General features: G+C 42.1%; 1 protein-coding gene across 4 annotated transcripts in view; it reads left to right on the top strand.

Moving 5' to 3' along the window:
- Sply (Sphingosine-1-phosphate lyase) overlaps positions 1–22,975 on the top strand; it is a 114,138-nt gene that overhangs the window by 54,556 nt on the left and 36,607 nt on the right. For all 4 annotated transcript variants that reach the window (XR_012825333.1, XM_075678093.1, XM_075678092.1 and 1 more), the window contains exons 4-9: positions 1,189–1,440; positions 3,900–3,991; positions 7,663–7,699; positions 11,789–11,896; positions 16,617–16,679; positions 21,056–21,202. Coding sequence is in view for 3 of the 4 variants with exons in the window: in XM_075678093.1 (XP_075534208.1) it covers positions 1,189–1,440; positions 3,900–3,991; positions 7,663–7,699; positions 11,789–11,896; positions 16,617–16,679; positions 21,056–21,202 (699 nt within the window). In the remaining variant the exon portion in view is untranslated. The remainder of the gene's footprint in view (positions 1–1,188; positions 1,441–3,899; positions 3,992–7,662; positions 7,700–11,788; positions 11,897–16,616; positions 16,680–21,055; positions 21,203–22,975) is intronic.

Below are 22,975 nucleotides of genomic sequence, written 5' to 3'. Positions count from 1 at the left end.
AGTAGCTTGAGCGTCTGACTTTATTTTAGAATTCAGTTGAGTCCTACACCCATGAACAATTAACTAGACCTGAGTCGATTATGTTAAAGTCAACGTGAGGGAACTTTAAGGCAACATCATCACCTGTCTTTAGTTTTTCTATCTTTTTTGGTTTACAAGCCATAGTAATGTTGAACAATTAACTAGATCTGAGTCGACGCTGTTAAAATGAATGTGCGGGAACTTTAATGCAGCGTCATCACCTGTACTTAGTTTTATCTTTTCTGGTTTACCAAGCCATAGTAATGTTGGCCATTTTATATTGCAGAAGCTTGATTTATGAATAGAACTTAACATAATTTCTGCTTTAGGCTTCCTATAACAGATCGGTTCATAATGCCTGGATATGATGAAGGGTCTCGTCAGGTAGCCTACCCTATGCACAATTTTGGTGGTAGCTGCATTTGCAGTTGCTCATGAAATCTAGAATAGAGAGACAATCTCAGCATATCCTAATACTACAGCTACCTGTTAAGCAATGATTTGTCTTTCAGGAGCTGGCACTGAAGACCTCCTGGTCTTTCCACACGTTATGTCAACATTTCTATTTAATATTTAGCAGACCATTTCTGTAACTAATGATAAAATGAAATACTTAGGTGTAACATTAAGGGACAGGAAGACAGTGGTGTGGATTAGAGAGCAAACGGGATTAATAACTAGTATTCTAGTTTACATTAAGAGAAAGAAATAGAGCTGGGCTAGCCATGCAATGCATAGGACTGCGATAACCGGCGGTCTATTGGAATTACAAACTGAGTACCAAAAGGAGGGAAGCACACTCGAGGATGATAGAAAATTGGGTGATGTGGTGAATGAGAAAATTTCCAGGCAATAAGATGGCATCAGCTGGTGCAAGATAGGGGTAATTGGAAGATAGCTGGTAGAGGCCTTTCTTCTGCAGTCAACATAAATAGGGTGGTAATGGTCATTATATCATTTGTTAACTGGCATACAATGCACTGTTGTCATCAAGTTTTTTATTGTCCTGAATATTCATTTTTTTCCTTCTGCCTTCTGTGAAAACTTCGGTCTATTTTTCCTAAAAACTAACTTATGGAATGTTGCTTATCTGTCTTGACTTTCAATTCAGTGAATGAGGTTCTGGCTCAAGGTAACTGGCCTTAATTGCTTTTATCACATGTGCAGGATGCCATACTTGAAGGGATGGCGCAGAATGACTCACTCGGTCATGTCGAATGGAAGAAAGGGGTGGTGTCTGGTGCCATCTACACAGAGCATGACCCCAAGTTGGAGGGCCTGATGGTATCAGTCTTTGAGCGGCACCTTCGCTCAAACCCATTGCATTCGGATGTCTTCATTGGTGTGCGCAAGATGGAGTCCGAGGTAATCCGGTGGTGTTGCAAGCTTTTCCACGGAGGGCCCGACAGCTGTGGATCGGTGAGTGGCATTTTTATCGTTTCTTTCCTGCTTCTTATACACCTGTTTTAGCCCATGGTGCATGCTCATTACTGGAGGTGAGCGTCCAAGAATGATGGTTACCAAGATTAGGTAATGTTAAACCTTCTTTGTTTTTTATATGTATAATGTAATTATGGGATTTGTAAAGATACTTGTGCACGAGAGTGAACAAAGAGATACATTATCCATTTCCTGCGAAATATTGATTACCTGTGCTTAAAAACCTATCACTTTCTCCTTTCTTAGTATTCTCTTACAGGATGCACACAGAGGGTGACAATGATGGATTTGTTTATTGTTGCTGCTATAGGTACACTCTCCACTTTATTTCACTGTTGCCTACATTCTCAAGTTCATGTGCTTGTGCTTTTCAAGTGTGTTTGCACGTTGGGCTTGTTGGTATGTCATACTAAAGGAAATAGGCATAGTGTACCTGGCACAGGATAAAGAGAGCAATACAGATACAAGTATGTGTGAGCATGTGTCAGTGTTTTGCTTTCTGTTCAGTGTCGGGTGTGCTATGCCTATGGCCTTTAGTATTTCATGTGTGTGTGTGTTTGTGTGTGCATTTATTTATTGCACCTGGAGTAGCATGACAGTAGCATTCAGTATGTTTGTAGAAAATCGTCAGAATTGTTTCAGGGTCCCTTTAAAGGAGAGAAACTAGTTAAAAAAAAAAAAAACGTGCCTCTTAAAAACAAGGAATAAACTAAAAAATAATGTGGATATGGTTTCCTCCATTCTGGCCAGATGTAAGACTGCCAAAAAGCTAAGTTCTGCTGTTTATGTGCAAGTTTTGTAGACACTGAATTAGCTTCATGTTGCAAATAATGTGACAGTGAGTGTTCACAAGGCTCTTGTCCCGAGTCTAGCAGTCTAGATGATACAGCATCAGTTTCTTTTTTTTTTTTGCTGTTTCAGTTAGGAAGACCAAAAATGTAATGTATTTTGTCCACCACTTTATTCTTATTCATGAGGATTATTTGTTATCCAGGCTGTATGAATTGCTGTTCCTCTGTTTATTTTTTTGACCACTGACTTTTTTTGAGATTGGGTGAAGGAACAAGTGCGAGTTAATGACATCTTAGTTGAAATCAAGAAAAACAAATGGGCATGGGCAGGACATGTAATGAGAAGGGAAGATAACCGATGGTCATTAAGGGTTACGGACAGGATTCCAAGGGAAGGGAAGCGTAGCAGGGGGCGGCAGAAAGTTAGGGGGGGGGATGAGATTAAGAAGTTTGCAGGGAGAACATGGCCACAATTAGTACATGACCAGGATAGTTGGAGAAGTATGGGAGAGGCCTTTGCCCTGCAGTGGGCGTAACCAGGCTGATGATGATGATTTATAAAACAGTACTTTTTTTGAAATGATGGGTTTGCAATGTCACGAAGCTGTTTGAATCAAGAAGTTTAGGCAAATTTATGTATTAACCATAACTCCCATGCTGGCTGACAAAATATTGTGTAGGAGGTTTGTGCGTCCCACAAGTAGGTTTTTGTATTCACCTATTCATGCCCAGATGGAATTACAGGATTTTTTGGGACACGGACCAGAAGGACAAACAGAACAGAGCAGAAAATGACCTCGGGCGCCTAGCCAAAGAATGCTACACATTAATAAAGAACAGTGCCAGTTGTGGTTATGGACAGATGAGGACCAGGTAGTCTTGATGAATTGGTGTGTGGAAAAGCAACATGGCTTTTGTGAATATATTTGCATGTTGTTTCAAAGTTTAAATTTTCGGTTTAGAAGCAAAGTAAACACTTCCATAAACATTCAGTTCAAAATAAGGAACTGCTTTAGCAAGGGCTGATTGAGAAGTATTTCTTTCTGGCATTATATTGTCAAATTCACGATGTCTAGTCAGTGTTCTGAAGAAGCATTCTTTACTGTAGCTTCTGCAGCAGAGTTATGTACACTATTAATACTGTTAGCATTACCTAACTTGCTGCCACGGTGACTGGCTGCTGAGCACAAGGTGTCATGAGTTCAATTCCTAGCCATGGTGGCGGCATTCCTATTGGAATGGGATGCAAAAGTGCTCGTGTACCAATTTTTTGTGCGCACTTTGCAGCATGCCAGGCTTTGAAAATTAATGCACAGCCCTTTACTGCAATTTTTCTCAAAGTCCCTGCATTGCTTTAGGACAGTGAACCCACCAATCAATCGGTCTAGTGCTGTTTGGTGAACCAGTCGGTTGGTGGGATGAGCAGACTGACAGATGTTTTAGGACAGCTCAGTGTAGGCTATGATGGGGACACCTGTTTTGATCGCTTTGTATTAGGGCAGCGCTCGCCTCAGTGGGGCCCTTTGTCTTGTAATTGGCATAGAAAATTAAAGGTAATTGGTTTTGGGCACTGATGCAAGGCTGCACTGTACTTAAGACAGTGAGCTTGCATTGTAGTGTGTAACATGCTATGTCTATTCTGTGCAGATGACCTCGGGGGGCACGGAGAGCCTGATTTTGGCCTGCAAGGCTCACAGAGACTACGGTTTCTTCGAAAAAGGCATTGTTTACCCTGAGATGTGAGTGCCTGCTCTAAAGATTTTCAGCTCCTTATCAAGACTGACTGTTTGCATCATTTTATTCACTGTTACAGGAACTGGGCAATGTGCAGTTAGATATTGATGCATTGAACTCATTTACGAGGGCGATTCAGAAAGTAATGCCTTCAAGCCCACTACTTTGCCACATTCGGAACTCTTTATCATTAATGCACTGATGTCTAAGCTATAGAATGTCACTTGCCTCACCTTCCTATCTCTTCTCATTCCAGAGTAATTGAGCAATCCATGGCATGTAGTGGTGATGTCAGGTTGAAAGAGCGGGCTGTAATTGAATTTGTGACTGCAGAAGGCTGTGCACCCATCAAAATTCATCGCCGTCTGACTGCAGTTTACGGGTAAGCCTGTGTTGACATCAGCACAGTGAGGAGGTGGGCAAGGTCTGTGAAAAACCAAAATCCAGCCGCATCAAATCTCCAGGATCAGCACCAGAATGGACGGCCCGCAACGGCCTCTGATGAGGATCATCAACATCAGGTGGGCGAGTTGATTTGGGGCAATTGCAGGATCAAGCAACATGAGATCACAACAACACTCGCTATTTCCATTGGTTCAGTGAACCACATCATTAAGGACCTTCTGCGTTGCAAGAAGATTTGCGCTCGTTGGGTACGCTTCGTCAACTTTCATGTCAGTTGTCATGGTTAGATGTGGCTGGATTTTGGTCTTTCATAGAGCTTGCCCACCTCCGCACAGTGCTGATGTCAACACAGGCATCCCCGCAAACTGCAGTCAGACGGCGATGAATGTTGATGAGAGCACAGCCTTCCGCGGTCAGAAATTCAACTAGAGGTAGCTCTTTCAACTGGACGTCACCACTGGATGCCATGGATTGCTTGATTACTCTAGGATGAGAAGAGATAGGAAGGTGAGGCAAGTGACATTCTATAGCTTAAACTTCAGTGGATCAATAATAAAGAGTTCAAAATGTTTGAAGTCCTATTGGCAAAGTAGTGGGCTTGGAGGCATTACTGTCTGAATCGCCCTTGTATTTACAATCTTGCCATATATCAAACACATTTAGAATGGAATGATGATGCAGCAAATAATAATGATAAATTTAGGTCTATTGAAGAAAAAAAATTATGCAGACCCAATGCACATCTTGCAATCTATGTGAAGTGAAGCTTTAATGAAGCGGTTAGTAAAATGCTATAATTTGGCCATTTCGTTCCTGCATCTTTGGTGTAAAGGAAACTGATGTATGCGCATGTGCTCTCACACACCCGTGCTGCTCAATGTGACACGCGACGATCATATTGAAAAGCTAGTTCGCTTTTGCATGATCAGAAGTAGTCGTGTGATTATGGCCTATAGGTTAGATCATCGGGCTGCTATGCTGCGAGGCCGAGGTTTGAGCTCACCATCGGGCATGTAATTCAGTCTTTTTATGTTTAAGTATGAGCTTTCAGCAAGATAGCGGCAACACCCAGAAAGCATGGCCAGGAAAGGCTGGCAGGGTTCGCAAAGGAAAGTTCCCTTCAAAAATGCATTCATAATATATATCAAACTTGCGATACTACCAACCTGCCCTGAAAGGTGACTCTTTGTAAAAGCAGTGTCTGCAGTGGTCAGTGAACACATCCATTTCTTGCATGATAGCAACGACGCTGCCCCAAATATTTCCATTCGATGTGTGGGAAGAAATTTTGCTCTGTGCAGAGACACTGAACTGGAGATGCAGTATTTCTGGAAATTTTGAGAAAAATTGCAACTCCAGTAACAGTAGTTGATATTTATTATTCCAGCGATACAAAATAATTATTCTTAAATACATGCGATAATTATGCAGAGAACACAAAGACAATAGAATGAACACCTTGTTCTCTTCTAAAAAAGATTGCTAATCTGATAACAGAAAAAAGGTCACTCAGTGTCTGAGTTTTTCTTGATTGACAAGCTCGCATTAGAATCAATCGTGGCTGCTTTCACATTCATATTTAATTGTACATAGGCGAGTTTTTGAACACGTTTACTTTTGAGCCTGTCGCGAAGCTTGTTACGAACATTTCCAAAGAAAGACCAGTTTCGTTCACAACTGGCAGACGTCAAAGGTATCTACATCAGCCTAGAAGCCATAGGTGTCAGCAGCTAATTAGTTCAAAGACCTTGCCACTAGGTTGATGGTTCCACATGCTTCATGGAGTCCCAGACGCCAGTCCTGGACCAAAACCCAGAGGGCGTCCTGTAATCTGCTATGTTTGAAAGCTGTGCTACATTTTCAACACGAAACTGAGAGCATATAACGAAGACACTTGAAAACTGTACTGCCATTTTCTTGTCATCGTCACTTCTAAAATTGTATGCTGCACAGCAGAGAATGGCAAATATAACTGTATGTGGAAATTGTAGTGTTATTTTTCCACTTTCTCTGTGCTGCAAAAAGGGAGAGAAAAAAAAAAAACTAAAATTATCCAGTTACATTGTTTGTCCACCTTTTAACAAAGATTTGCCACCTGTGTTTTGTAAATTATAAGTACAATTGACGTCACAAATATAGAGACCACTGTATGTGAGAGGACATTGAATTTCCAAATGAAATATTGTTGCTTGCCACGTCTTCGTTGGCAAGGTGGCTGCTTTCTGTAATGGATCTGTCAATGCTAATCCACCTTTGCGTGCGTGCAAAAGTAGGGACACAACAAATCTTATTGGCATTTCATGAGCTTGCCAGCAGAACACTGCGAGCCTCTGATATCATACAACGCTGTACATTTGTGGAAACTCATAAACAGCAAAAAAGAAGCATTTCTTTACACTTGCCTTCAGTAACAAACATTGTGTGAAATAATAGGCTTGCAGTGCTCCATTGGCAAGTTTATGAAACACCGAAAAGCCAAGCAACTGCTGAAAACATAGGAGCACAGGTCATATTATTGCGATAGCAGTTATGTGGCAATCAACTGAGCTATTTGGTGCTCATTCATTTGAAACTGTGCTGAGTGACACTAATCACAATAGGTGACACAGAGACACACCACATGGACAAGACTGCGCTTTCTCGTCCTGTGTGATGTGTCTGTGTATGTTGCTTACTGTGATTTGTGTCACTAAGCGCAGTTTCAAATTAGCAGTTATATGGAAACTCCAGGCGAATTTCTACCCCCGGCATTGCCATAACATTCTTTATAAAGTCCAAGTGGGACCTCCTCCTCCGCTTTCTTCCTTGTGCTCTTTGCTATCTCCATCTTTCATCTCCCGCTGCGCTCCACATTTGCTTTCATCCTTTGCTGTGCTCGTTCACCCGGTTACGAGAGACAAAGCCGACGCTCGCCGCACGAACGCGCATCTAAGACCTGCACTTAAAAAAATTCAGCTGCCTATTATATCTGCAGTCATGTTTTGTACTTGCAAGTACAGTAATCCCAGTCAATGGTCTTCCAGGACCAGCAGCAAGTAATTTGAATGAATAAATGAATAAGTGAATGCAGTAGGAAAAGTATGTAACCAGTTATAAAAACAGTGGAGTAAACAATGCTTTGGAAAATATTAGGTGATGCTGTAACGCTTAGTCAGGTGATAGGATAATTACAGACTATTATATCAGCTTTTACACAATGCCTTTCCCAGTAATTGCAGTTGCATACCATGTATCAGTAAGGCTTTTTCTCATATGCTTACTTATGTTTCAGGGTTGTTCCTGCAACAGCACATGCTGGCTTTGACAAGGTAAGTGAAAAAAAAAGTGTATTGGAAGACCTAATGCGTGTCAGAGAAAAAGTGTTTTGAATATTTTTGCGAAATTTATATGTGCATTAACATAAAAAAAATTATGGGATTTCACATTGCTAGAACCGCGATCTAATTATGAGACACCCCATAGTGGGGAACTCCAGAATAATTTTGACCAGCTGGGGTTCTTTAACGTGTGCCTAAATCTAAGTACACGGGTGTTGTGGCATTTTGCCCCATCGAAATGCGGCTGCCATGGCCGGGATTCGATCCCACGACCTCGTGCTCAGCAGCGCAACAGCAAAACCACTGAGCAATCACAGTGGGTACATGAACATTACTCTTGCAAAATGTAACCTAAGATTTTGAGATGACCATCCAGGACACTGACTTGAGCTAAGACAGCCTTAACTTTTACGGAGATCTCTCTGGCTAGACAAGTTGCAAGCTGATGGAACATGAATATCGTGTCCAGAGTGTGTCACCTTTTTACGTTGGGAAGACCGAGCATGCATTTGGTCTGTGTGCAGCATTGATCATTTGTTAGCATGCTTGAGGGCACTAATGTTACTATGCCCAAGTGCAGCGACAGTTTGTGTCAACAGGTTGTAGTTTGTCCTGTGAATAGATTCTGTGTTGTCTGTGCACTTGGGTGTCAATTGCATTTGTTGGCGAGTGGTCCTGGGCTGAAACCCCTCTTATTCCATCACAGTGTTCCTCCTCATGTAGCAGCGTAACTATGGTGATCTTCAGTTTGTCGGAGTAAAGCTGTGTTCAGTAAACCCATTTCTCATTGTTAGAAGCACATCTTTCAAAACATCAACATTACGTTGGATTTCTTGAACATGTATATCATCAAAGCCAGGGGATTTCTTGTTATTGAAACTAAGTCAAATAGATGGCAGGTCCTTGGACAGAAGGTAATGATTAAGGAATCCTGAATCACGTGGAATCACCGGGTACTTTTTCAGATCCAGCGTGCACTATCTTTGCAGCCTGGAAAATTAAAACCACAATGGCTATCTTCACGGAAATAAATTATTTGGACATTTGTCAGTAGGCTCATCAACTTACGTTAACATGGCTCCGTAGTTTTCTAACAGCTGGCAGCAATGTACTGTAGTACTAAACAATAATTCTTCATCACTTTGTTTCCTCTGGGGTACTGCAAAGCAATGTTCTAGGCCCTTTATTATTTCTCCTCTATGTTAATGACTTGCCTGACAACATATAATCTTGTATGCACATAATTACTGATAATAGTATTATTTACCATCCAATTTACAACAATAGTGACCACGTTACCCTTCAACAGAACCTTGAACGTATTGGTGAATGGTGTAAGACCTGGTTAATGACTTTAAACGTTTTCCAATGTAAAATAATCACACTTAGCCATAAACTTCATAACTCTAGCTGCCTATATAAAATTGGTAACAACATTGTGGAGAACACTAAGCAGTACAAGTACCTAGGCACAAACCTAACCCCTAGGCAGCGTTGGCAGGCGACCACTGTCGGAGGAAACTATCCTCGGCCCATGGCCTGACACTGCAATTTCAATGCGTGCAACAAAAGTATTGTTGAAGTTTCTGCAGGACACCAAGCTCGACGAGTGGCTCTAGCGAGACAACTGTCTCATGTACATAAGCACTCACCACTTCTCTTATCATCATCATCCATCCCAGTACTTTCACTCCCCTTCCCTCTTCCCCAGTGCAGAGTAGCAGACTAGAGCGCACTAGCTCAGGTCGACCTCTCTGTCTTTCCTATCAATAAATTCTATTCATTCATTCATTAACCCCGAAGCTTTCTTGGTCCGCACATATCACTTCCATTTGTGATAATGCATCAAGGCCGTTAGGTTATCTACGCTGTAACCTGAATAATTCTCCCTCCAGTGTACGTAAACCGGCTTCTCTCTCTTTAATTCATCCTCAACTTGAGTTAGCCTCCTCAGTTTGATCCCCGTACCAACAATACCTGATCAGCATGTCAGAAGCTATTCAAAACAGAGCAAGTCAGTTCATTACTTGTAATTATATATACGCATACAGCATAACACAAATTAAACAAGACCTTTCACTTGAACCATTAATTACTCGTCGTGACATTCCTCTCTTATCACTATTCCTCAAATGCATTCACACCGACATGACGTCCTCTGTACACCTTAATCTTGCTCATCGAACTTATGCAGGCTGCATAACAACTTTGGCTTAGCGCGCATATACGGTGATACTGACACATTTAATTTACCGCCTCTTCCTCGAGCTATCTGTTTGTGGAATGACCTTCTGAATAACCTTGCAACAGAACGAAATCACGCAAAGTTTTGCGATAATCTTAAAAAATATTGGTGCTCCAAAATCTTGTGTATTGAATTTCCTACTTTCACCATTGCTCTTGCCTCTAATACTATTACCAACATTTTCTTTTTCATTTCTTTTCTTCCTTTTGTGAAAACAGTCTTTTGTCGGTTGTATTTATTCTCCATCGCACTGTTGCCATTGAGTTAAAATTGCTTTTTTGTTAGTTGTAGCATTTTCATTTTTGTTTTTTTCAACTTTGTATGCTATTCTTACTCCCTTGCTTCTATAGCGTATCTTATTAAGTTCTTCGGTTCATTCACATCTTTCTGCACTAGTCGATGTTTTACTTTGTTAGGGTGTTATTGTATTTTACTTTTTATGCATATATATATTTACTGTACTTGCCCCCCTTACACAATGCCCCACATACTCATACATACATACATACAGGTACTCATACATACATACAGAAACAAACGAACAAATTTCTTAATTAAAGATGTTTCATTTAAACCAATGCTTTAAAAGTTCATAAATAATAATTGTTAATTAATGACCTGAGATCTAGCAAAAAATACTCGAGTTGCTCAAGAAGACGGTAGTTGGTTGCATTCTCGTAGTGCACGCGTGAATTTTTTATGGCTTGACACAAGTTAGCTGAAACACCCTGTATAAATGTATGAACACTGGCCAGGACTTTTGGTCAGGAACGAATTAATTGTAATATCAAATTAGCCAGATTCTAATTAATGAAAGTCTACTGTACTGTAATAGTGTTTGCACTCTTTTCAGTGCATATTGCAAAGCAAAAAATAATGAGCCATTCCACTCTGTGAAGGTGGATGACCAGCGAAGCTGTGTAGCAAACGACAAAGAGGTGACAGAATTTTTAACAACAGTACGAACGCATTTATTGTCTTGATCACTGGTCATTGTGACAAAAGGTATGCACACACATTTTTTTATGCATTCACGTTCATTCATGTTATGCATTCATTATACACATTTGTTATATACATTCGCATTATATACACCGAAATCACCGCATTGACTGGCAGGGGGCCAGTGTCGTCAGTGCCTTCGCAGAGGGAGGGGCAGTATGGGTATACGCTGGCATGATGAGCAGCATCGGAACCAGCTGTGGAAGACGACGACGATGAAGGCACGAGCAGTGGCACGAGCGGGGTCGCGCGGTTGTGCCAAGGGCCACCAATGAGCCAGTCGTAGAACAAGACAATGACGAATGCGGGAGCAGTGACACGAGCCATTGCTGATGATGATAATTTTTTCTCGCACATGAAAATTTCACGGAACCCTAGCCATAAACAGCTGTGCTGTAAAAAGTTCATGCTGGAAGGTCTCTTGTTCTATAACTAGGTTTCAATCGCAGCTACTGGAGAAACTGTAAGATGCAGTGCCATTTTCAAGCTGCAATTAAGCAATATAGTGACACCTATCTCGCAACTTTAGGAAATATGCACGGAATGGCACAATAAAAAATGGTGTAATGGTATGGTAAAGATAGCTGTCATCATCAACATCATCAGCCTGGTTATGACCACTGCAGAGCAAAGGCCTCTCCCATACTACTCCAACTACCCCGATCATGTACTAATTGTGGCCATGTTGTCCCTGCAAACTTCTTAATCTCATCCGCCCACCTAACTTTCTGCCGCTCCCTGCTACGCTTCCCTTCCCTTGGAATCCAGTCTGTAACCCTTAATGACCAAAAATAGCTATAGAGTGACCTTATGCATCACATATATCATTGCAGGCTGGTGAATATCTGAGAATCAAGGTCATCCACGTGCCAGTCGACCCGCAGACGATGAAGGTTGACGTGAGGAAAATGAAGGCTGCTATCACTGGAAACACCATCTTGGCAAGTGCAATCTCCGTTTGTATGTCACTGAGTAAACTGCTTGTGCTTTGAACTGTGCAGCTTTCAAACTGTAGTCAGGTTATAGAGCTAATAAACTGTAGAGTAGAATAAGAAAGAAAATTATGCATGGTGATAGATTTCCGATGGTATAGCTCTAAACAGAGGTAATAAGTGCTACATTGATGTTTGTTTACTTTGAACTTGCATATCACTATTAAAGGACAACAGGGGAGTGGGAATAGCTGTATATTGAGGAGGCCTTCAGAAGTGCCCAAGTGTTATCAATTTAGGTGGAGGTAATGATAACTTTTGCTGACAAAAAAGTTACTGTACAGTCAAATTTTGGAGGCTTTCTTGTTTAACTTTTCCCACGACATTCATGGATAGCACTTATTCAGCCGCACATGCATCTGCATAGAGGAAGGCAGAAGCAGTAAATTATATTTTTTGTCTCTGCGATAGTTGATGACAAACAGGAGCCTGCATTATAGGTACATTATTTTATGGTCCTGGAATAATATGTACTGAACATATATGTATATACTGTGTAGGGCCTATTTTTTTTGGTACACATTCTAGCCAACAAGAGTTGAAATACAAATGTATTGTTTATAATGGCAATGTTGGAACAACTACAAGAGTATAAGCCAGACTTCATGTCCTCATCTTAGTTGATAAGAACTCGGGGAGGTTTCAGTGGGCCAAAATGTTGTGTTATTGTCAAAAACATGTCACTTGTAGTTATTTTAGTGCCTGAAATATTATGCCTGTTCATTTAACATGCATTTAAAGAGTAGTATGTTTACCTTGGCCAATAAGTTACGGGGAACCTGGACAGTGAGAAGAAAATTTTCAGAAGAACAAAAATGGGTTGGAGTGCACATGGTTGGCATTGCCAAGTCCTGACTGGCAGCCTACTGCTATCCTTGAAAAGAAAAGTGTGCGATCATTGCATTCTACCGCTGCTAACATATGGGGCAGAAACTTGGAGGTTAACAAAGAAGCTTGAAGAAAAGTTAAGGACCACGAATGGAGCGATGGAACGAAAAATATCAGGTGCAACATTAAGAAACAGGAAGACACCAGTGTGGATTAGCGAGCTAACAGGAGTAGTCGATAGTACAGTGAAATCTCGTTGATACGATTCGGCTAAATACGTTTTTCGGCATAATAAGTTTTTTTTTTTCGTTCCCGGCCGATGCCCTATAGAGGTAAATGCATTTTTGTACGGCTAATACGATCGTATTTCCACGTCAGTTTGGATAATACGATCCCGGAAACGTCTTCTGTATGATGATAACATCAGAGCCAGTCCTTTGAAGCAGGTGGGCAGAGCTACTGAAATTAACATCGAGCGAAACGACAGGCACGGCGGACTAAAGACGTGGCGACGCGCGCTTTGTATGCTCGAGGCTTGGCCTGGCTCGGCTCGGCTAGAGTCCGGCCGTGCTTCTGCACAGCGCCTGCAGCAGTGTGGCGGCCTCTGGGAGCAATTTTCGCAAGCTCGCACACCTAACGCACCGAAGGTTTTTAGCGCCATCTATCCTAAGACATAGTACTCACGGTAAAATCACGTGACCAAGAAGCAGTGATTGGCGCATGCATTGACGATGCTGTAGGCTTTGTTGGCTTTGTGCTTGCCATTTCTCGTTGCCATTTTGGTGTTTCGAGCGTTCAGCTTGCACTTCGCCCTTATCGTTTCTTCTGTTTTGGTGCCGCGTTTCACCCGTGCGCTTCACCATGTCTAGAAAGCGTAAAGCGTTATCGCTGAAAGAAAAACTCGACGTCCTAGCAAAAGTCGACGAAAATCCGCAGAAGAAACGTATAAAACGAAATTAAATACTGACGGTGCTCTCGAAGCTTTGGACGGGCTTCGTGGCTTTGTCGCGTCTGCGGAGCTCAGCGAGGAAACTGCTACTCGTTTTTACGAGTTCCAGAAAAGCTTGCTGCAGGACCTCGAAAAGCAAAAAGTGCAGCGCAAAGTGACGGATTATTTTAAAGTGCTTTAATAAAAGCAAGTTCTGTGCCACGTATGTATTATTCGCGATCTTTTGGAGTCCGTTTTGGATAATACGATTTTTGGATAATACGTTTTTATTTTCGGTGCCCGTGAGAATCGTATCAACGAGATTCCACTGTATTCTAGTTATTAGATGAAGGGCACTAATAAAGACATGCACAGACGAAGTAGACAGGACGAGCACTAATCCTGTCTACTCTGTCTGTGTAATATGTCGTTATTTGTGTCCATCATATAATATTTATGTTTCACAAAATGGGCCAACAAGAAGTGCTCCTATGATATTCTAGCTGACATTAGAGGGGTCCTGAATCACCCCTTGGGCTTGGCGAAAAAACGTAGTCTGCAGATAGCATACGCTGCTCTGAACATGTCAGCCAAATTTTGCAGTTGTACAGGATGCGTGGAGCTCACAAGCGGAGCACGAAGTCACATACTATTTCTCAAACACTCCCTTTTCAAACACGGCCTTCTCCTCGCCCGCTAAAAGCTACTGGCAGCTTGCATGTCATCATATGCAAGATTCTCACAGACGGCTGCTGTTGACTGATAGCTGACATCAATGTATCAGTCCGCTTCTTCCTACTGTTACTGTGTATATTTGTTGACGAAGTTTAATAAACAGGCTGCAGTAAGTGAAAATATTCTTTCGAATTGCGATAAGAATTACATGCTTCCGGAATAAGCTGACTATCATCTGTGCATGTTCTGCTGCGGCCGCCCACGTAGGAATTAAACTTTGGCCACCCTGCTTATCGGTGTCATGGACATTGAGTCTCACTAATTTTTATCAGTTTTGAACAATCAACTAGCCTCAAACCACGCTATACTTAAGGTTAGACCATACATGTGCTTGCCAATGTGTACTTACTCCTGGCCACTCCTGGCTAGATGCCTTGGCAGACATTGCTTTATATGGAGCTATTGACAGTGCTTCGAAATGCGCAAGTTGGATGTGGATCTGTCGGTCAAGCTGGTGCTGGACAAAGCCGATACGCACCACGTAGCATAGCCAAGCTGGAGCACATCAGGATGATTGTGCACTCCAGCCCTGTCTTATTCTGTGGCCTTGCTGTGCACAAAGCAAACACTGTGCATACACACCATAGTTGCATGTAGCTGCGGGGTCTGCTACGTAGTGTAGATATTGCAGACACCGCCGAGATGGGCCCGCTCACTGAGCGCACTGTTGCTTGCTGAGGACAACCATGTTTGGCACGTTGTAGGCACCGAAATTGGAAATAGTGGTGTCTATGTGAACATCCAAAATTAAATATAAACTCCATACCGGGATGACATAGGCGGAGTGTTGTGGCCATGCACTGCGATGGGGATTAAAGGTGATCTTTAATGGCCAATAACATTGCTTCTGCTGAATGCATTGAACTACTTCTTGCTTCAAAGTATTGTGAAATAGTCTAGTTTAACTTCAAATACATTTCTTGACTTTGATAAAAAAGTGTTTCAGGACCCCTTTAGGAGAAAAAAAGTAGGGCTGGGCAGGCCATGTAATGCGTAGGAAAGGTAACCGGTGGTCTGTTAGAGTTATGAGATGGGTGCCAGGGAAGGGAGGTGCAGTCGAGGATGGCAGAGAAATAGGTGGTGTGATCAAATGAGGAAATTTACATGCATGGGGATGGGGTCAGCTGATGCAAGACATGGGTAATATAGATTACCGGGAGAGGCCTCCGTCCTGCAGTGGGCATAAATTAGGCGGCTGCTGATGGTGATTTTCCATTTACTCAGTGAAATATTGTGGCAGTACATGAACTAGAAGACAAAATAAAGAGCTCTGAATCAATTCAGGGTGGCTTGAGAAACTGCATAATAAGTCCTCTTTAAGTGCTTGCTACCTGACACAAAGGCACAGCAAATCAACTCAATCTGCAAGCGCCTGTTTTATATTCTTGTGTTCTGCCCTTCGTCCCTCTTGCGCTATCCAAAGTTATAGACTTGTACCAACTAGCTCGATCACATTGCTTGCAAGATAGAGAAACCTTCCAACTATTTGATGTAGCTTCCCTTGACCATAGGTTAAAAAAAAATTAGAGGCTACAGGAAAAGGAAAATGTATGTATATATAAGTATGTATCACTGAAATTTCCAGAGACAACACTCAGGCTGCTTTTTTCTCACGTTGCAGTACGGGTTGGTTTTCATACTTAGTGCACAGTTTTAAATAAATAAATAAATAAATAAATAAATAAATAAATAAATAAAACTTCAGTAAAGAGGTAAATATGTAGAAGCGGCCTGTTGCACAATAGTCAGTGCAAGAAATTAGCATCTGGAAAAGGAGTCTGCACTTGTCAGTGATCAGAGATCAGTGTGTCTCTTTTGTTTGCTTTTGCAAACCACATAAAACATATCCAATGGTAGCCTGTATGTATCGAGAGATTCTGATTGCCACCTTTGTCAGGTGCTCTGCAGCCTTTGAGGACTGAGGGCCTAGTGTTAATTGCAAGATTCATGAATGAGGTAGGCAATGGCGAAGCCAGGGAGGGTGGTGGTGGTGGTGGGGGGGTACTTCGGTTTACGCCATTGGGCTATGCCCCAGACAGGCCAATGTGCTATCTTTCCTCAAATTAACATTAATTCATTCACAAGAAAAATGGGTTCATGAGACATACGTCCACGCAACCCTTTTTCATTTTTTGCTCTATTGAAGAGCGAGGCCTCATGTGTTTTTCATTTTTTCAGCTTGTGGGATCTTCACCTCAGTTCCCGCATGGTTCCATTGATCCAATCAAGGAAATAGCAGAGGTGATTATGCTTTGAAGGTCATTTAAGTAGAGCAGATATTCTCTGGTGACGTGGGTCTTTCAAACGAACCTCTGGTATTTTGGGGTTCAGTATTTATTGAAAAACACATGAAACAGCTAAAAGGTTGACCAGCTTGGCATTGAAGACGCAACATGGATTTATGTTACATCTGCTTTTTGTTTTTTACGGATTGTAAATCAGTGAACAAAAGGAGGTGTTTTCATCACAGGAGATATGCTCAAACCTCGTGGTCAGAGCAAATATTTGACATAAAAATTGTAACAGCGCAAACACATGCAACCACAGAGTACCAAGGACGAGACACAAGCGCTGACTGTCAACTAAATTTTATTGACGGAATACGGATACCTTATATAAGGGGAAAGGCAGAAGTGAAGGGGGGAGGGAGTGATACAATCGGGGAAAATGACATTGCGCATCGATGAACGAACCGCTTACTGATTGATTGTATCTTAGTATCCATCGCTTTTTTTCTACTCTTTTAATTTTTTTTCTAGTTTTTCTAGTTTTCTTGTTTTCCTGCACCTGATTCCGTGGTCTGCCGGCACGTTCGTTCATCGATGCGCAATGTCATTTTCCCCGATTGTATCACTCCCTCCCCCCTTCACTTCTGCCTTTCCCCTTATATAAGGTATCCGTATTCCGTCAATAAAATTTAGTTGACAGTCAGCGCTTGTGTCTCGTCCTTGGTACTTTGTGGTTGCATGTGTTTGCGCTGTTACAATTTTTATGTCAAGCATGCACCAACTCGCCCAGAAAGAAGTTTTAATAAAAAGCAAATAAGCTCATTGATTTAAAAGTGCATTTATTTATCCATCTAGTAGTAGTACCAAATGGAGATGAAAACTGGCAAAAGCATGCAACCTTCAATTGCTGCTGCCAACTTGAGTTATTCAACTGTTGGCATACTATTGATTTCTGGTGTTAAGGTGACTGCTTTTGACAGCTCTGCATTGTGGGCTATTAGGGTGACTTATTACTGGCTACTGTCTGCAAGGTACTAGTATATCTTTAGCTTAACTTTTCACCAGAACATTAGATTGCTGGGATTCTGCATAATAGGTCATGGACATTGGAGACTATTTGCTCTGTTTGGTTACAGCATATGCGAGTTAACTTTGATTGATACAGCATATTGCCATGTGTGCATTGTTTTACTTATTGCCGCTCGCGCCTTTTGCCAGGTTGTCACTATTATTATGTTATTGCTGTCAAGCAAGACTTGCTAGCAGTATCATAACCCTGCAAGCGTTATAATCTCTTCGCTAGGCAACTGTGTTCATCATTATCAGATTGTAAGCATGTCACAAGCCCTGTAGTACATTCTTTCAATGACAATAGTGCTGCACTATGACTGCTCTTAATGTACTATTGCATCTAATATGAGTTGCAATGTATGAGCTGTGGCTAGGGTACTCTCTCGGACGAGCCGGTGGTGCCACTTGCGACACTTTCGAGAAGAAAAGGGAGAGGGTTTCACCATTCCAGCAACGCTGTTACCCCCGTGCTTTCCATTGTCTGCTTTCTTTGCAGAGCGATAATAGAAATGGCCTGCTAAGCAGCATGACTTCCTTAGTGCAGTGTGCTTTGTCATGGATCACTGGTGTCCTAGCTTTGCAGTTTATTCTCGCTTTTTTTTCTTCAATGATTTGAGTACAGCATTTGAGACAGACAACCGGTGAGAGATCACGATGGGCAGTTGCCACCAAATATGCGTCTGGCAAGTTATTATGGCTCTGCAAAGCAAGCAAATGGCAGAAAGCAGGGGGGTATGTGCATTGCTAGAATGGCAAAACCCTCTCCACTTCTTCTTGAGAGCATCACACATTAGCACCACCAGCTCTACGGGTAGGTTGCTCTAGGCCAGTATTTTGTAGCGATGCCTTTTCCGATTCTATGCTTTTTCACGCTTTTCGCGCTTGGCCAGTGGTCAGAGCGACGGTCTGCCCACATTATCAATGGGATTGGACGGCCGTGTGTGGTGGATGATAAGAATAGCATAGAATAAGGCATAAAGCATCGCTACAAGATAGCGGCCCTGGCCTCCCATTCAAAGCCTACAAGGCTTCCAACTTGAGAAACTTAAAAGCAGCTATGCTGCCTTGAATTTCCTGGACCAGCTTGCTTTGACAACCTGGTGTTACACTGTCTGTAGGGCTTGGTTAAATTTTTACCAGTAAAGATGGATGACATTGTATTCTAAAGGAGTGAAAAAATGAACTTAGGGACATTTAAGAACTATTACTGTGCCACAATGGTCCAAATATGGGAAAATGTTTTCAAATCTATGACATCAAACTGACTTACCAGTGCTGGGGTTTCAATGAGAAATAAAAAAAAAATAGAAGTTTGTTTTTACTGCGATCTTACCACAAAATTAGCGAAAATATTGTTTGTTTTGAGAGAATATCAGTCTAAAGTGATTTGGTGTGTCTGTTTAGTGTCCCTTTAAATGATAAATGGGAGACATATTCGTACGTGTTTTCCATTTATAACATATTGTATTGTTTTATTTTCATGTCATTATCAGGAGCATTCTCCTTGGTTATGCCAGCTCTCTCCCTTCTGTGCCAACTTTTATTTTTTCAGAAAACCACCAAAATTTCCAGTATAGTATTGTTATTTTTCATTATGAAACGTTTTCATCATTGCAGTATCAGCTGTTCAGTTATTTTTGTTGTCTTGTACTGTTAATTACTTTTTCATGTTTTTGAGTTGTAGCTGGGCAAGGCCACAGACATAGTCTATATGAAGTATGATATTTCTTATCACAGGACTCAAGCGTAGTTTTGTTATCCTCCATGCGACGTGTTATTGCTGGTGCAGTGTGGAAAGAAAATGATAGTGGTGCTGGCAGCAAAGGGTTCTTATTGAGCTGCGGCCAGGTGACAAAGGTTGTTTTAGGTTCTGTAACTTCCTCCCAATTGTTAGCACTAAGTTCAAGCTCCGAATACAACTCGCCAGAGCTTTCCAGGTGTGCTTGTTCACTTGAGGTGAATGAACATTCAAAGACACCATGATTCTGGCATTGAGGAGGTGGCTGTCATTGCTGCCATTCCCTCTCTGGGGGTGAGCCAGACTTCCGCATCGTTTCTGCCAAGTGTGCCTTCGAAAAAAATTAGTTTTCTGTAGTGCAGCATTCACACCAAAAATAATAATATGACAGCCACTTGTCCAAGGCAATCGGTAGATGAAACGAAATCTCTGGATGGGTGAGACTTCTTGGCGCATAAAGGCTTTACTGTGAGTACAGTTGAGCTCACCTATAACAATATTCAAGTGCCAAGAAACTTCCATTGTTATAACCGATGTTCACTATAACCGGGTTGCACGAAAAAATCGGAGGGGACAAACATAGAAACATTTTAACTAGACAGACAAAAGTATAGTCAAACGCACTTATAGCATTACCAGTTTTAACTCGGATGTAATGATGAGCAGTTGTGGCACTGTGAACTTTTTTTCGTGTTCCATGGCCAAATAAACCCACTGTGGTTGCTCAGTGGTTATGGTGTTAGGCTGCTGAGCACGAGGTCGCGGGATCGAATCCCGGCCACGGCGGCCGCATTACGATGGGGGCGAAATGCGAAAACACCCGTGTACTTGGATTTAGGTGCACGTTAAAGAACCCCAGGCGGTCGAAATTTCCGGAGTCCTCCACTACGGCATGCCTCGTAATCAGGAAGTGGTTTTGGCACCTAAAACCCCATAATTTTTTTTAATGGCAAAATAAACTGCTTACTACAATCTTCCCATGCTGTGTTAACAGTTATAACAAATAAATCTGGCTACTGGGTGTCTGCACTGAAAGGAACAGGAAGGTGAAATCCTTGAAAAAGAAAGAAAGAAAAAAAATGTGAGCCGTCATGCCCATCTACGTACCACGCCCGCCTGTGTTCCACTCACACCACATGGCACGCCTTCACCACATTGCCAGCCTCGCGCCTCTCTCTCTTGTCTCCCTTACACGCCTCTGATATCGGTGCTGCCGATGCAGCCGATTCTTGTTTTGGAGGGCTGGAAGGGAAAAATTCTAGAAAAGGAATGTTTGGCCTTTATTTTCTCCACTATAATCAAACTTTCGCTGCCAAATAAATGAACATAGTTATGAAATTTTTCTTTACCAGTATAAACTGATTTAGTGTAGCTGTGTATTGTCCCTTTTAAGCAACCTCATGGGCCATTCAAGGTATGTGAAAGTACTAAGAAATTAGTTTTACAACTTATTCACCTCTTAGTTAACAACGTGGGTGGTTTCTGCTCAAGTGATAGTGACATTAGCAAGCAGCTATGCCTTGGTGGACTTGAATGCTAAGCCGATTTAATCCTCTGTCGATTTGTTTATTTTTGACCAGCTGGGAGCAAAGTATGGCATTTCTGTTCATGTGGATGCCTGCCTTGGAGGCTTCCTGGTGCCTTTCATGGAAGAAGCTGGGTTCCCGCTGCCTCCTTTTGACTTCCGCCTTGAGGGTGTCACGAGCATATCGGCAGACACGCACAAGGTGTGATGTAGTTTTTTTTTTCCATGACAAACTCTTGTCTGATCATTGAAGAACTTTGTCTGCTACAGCATTTTCTTTTAAAGTGGTGCAGCTGAACTGAGAACACAGCTGAACCAAATAACAAAGGTTTGAGGTTTGCTGTAGTCACTAATGGATTCAGGGATGTAAAATTTTGGGCACTTGTTTGGGAGCCAGAAGTGTGGCAATATAGTTAATCCATGTGACTACATTGTCACTTCCCCTCTCACAATCACTTTGTGTCACTTTAGGGCATGATGATTTGAGTGTTGTTGCCACAGCTACATTATTCAGTCATTGTGGCACTTGAAAATGCACAGTCGTAGATGAGTTTACTTAAAAGGTGCTGTTCTGCTACCTTCAGACTAAGTATATGACCGATCTGCAGCAACTTGTAAATTCAGTTGCAGATGACTTCCACAACTATCTTTGCAGTCAATTTCAAAGCACTATCTACTAAGAGCTTCTTTATCCCACATTGCACTTCTTTCACGTGCCACCCTGTGAGGTGTGAAGTATGTGTGCATACTAGTTCATCAAATGGCCAGGAGCAATAGAAAATAACGACGACGACATGCTGTGTGAGTTTGGCATGAGCACACCAAGCATCGCAATGGAAAAAGAACGACAAAAACAAGCATCAATTAGTGAGGCACACAAGTGCAGAAGGAGGTAGAAAAGTAGAGTGGAAAGAGCAGTGAAAGTGGGGAAGATACGTCGGTGGTTGGAACGAGTGAAGGAGGCTAGGGTGCAGTAGGGCAACATCGACAGGCACTTGGACCTGGGCTCACGAGGCCTCTACCTAGCCAGTTCTGGACTTTCCAGCGACCCAATGTCTCTTTGTAGCTGGCTGGCATCAGCATGACCTGGGATGCTCTCTGGAAGCAAAGCGATGAGGTGCTGAAGAATTCCTGTGGAGCCTGGGACGTCCTGCTATGACATACTTTCCAACCGCAAGGTGACAGTCGAGTGCATTGTCATGTTGGCCTCCGTAACCAGTTAATTTCCTCCGACTCCTGCCTCATTCTGTTAGTGCCATCCCGAACTGGACTGCTCAAAGACCATCATCACATTGAACTAGTGAACCCGTTTTTTGCTTGTGACTTCCTTTCCTTCTGTTATCTCTTGGTAACTTAGTGAACTTTCTGTTGACTTCGTAGCTTCTTAGTCTGCCTTGTAACATAACAATAATTGTGACTTTTCCATGGGCTGTTGTAACTCTTAGTGTGGGTTTATAAGTGTGCATGTTATCTTGCATTGATAAACTTGTTGTTGCATGTGGGCTGCTGCCAGCCTTGTCTTTTATTGGAGCACCGAGACACTGCATCTTGGTTGCGGTTGAAGAATCTCTTAAAGGAACCTTATCACACACCTGCAGCAGAAGCTACTGTGCCAGCAAGTATGTTGCTCTTCAACTTTGTGAGTGTAGAGGCATCTAGAGGCAACTAGTGCCCTTGCAGTACTTCTACATGATTATACATCTGCTCTGGCTGGAAGCACATTGTCTTGGGAGTGTTTCCTACATGAAAAGCATGCAGTTTTAAAGAAACATTCAGGAGAGCAAGATGAAACATACATGGCACTGCATTTGCAATGCCACTTGATATAACTTCTTCTTGTAAAACAGAGGGACATGAGGTTTAAGGCTTTATTTTGAGTCCTCAGATAGCAGTTGAGGGGTGAAAGCTGTCTTGCTCAACCCTGTGATGTGCAAGGATGAGCGCAACTTGTGCTGGTGTGATGAGGACATCTTTC

This window comes from Dermacentor variabilis, unplaced genomic scaffold (assembly GCF_050947875.1).
Source record: "Dermacentor variabilis isolate Ectoservices unplaced genomic scaffold, ASM5094787v1 scaffold_15, whole genome shotgun sequence".
Classification (NCBI taxonomy): Eukaryota; Metazoa; Arthropoda; class Arachnida; order Ixodida; family Ixodidae; genus Dermacentor; species Dermacentor variabilis.
The sequence above is the reverse complement of the archived record's forward strand: the minus strand, read 5'-3'. Positions and strand labels throughout refer to the sequence as shown.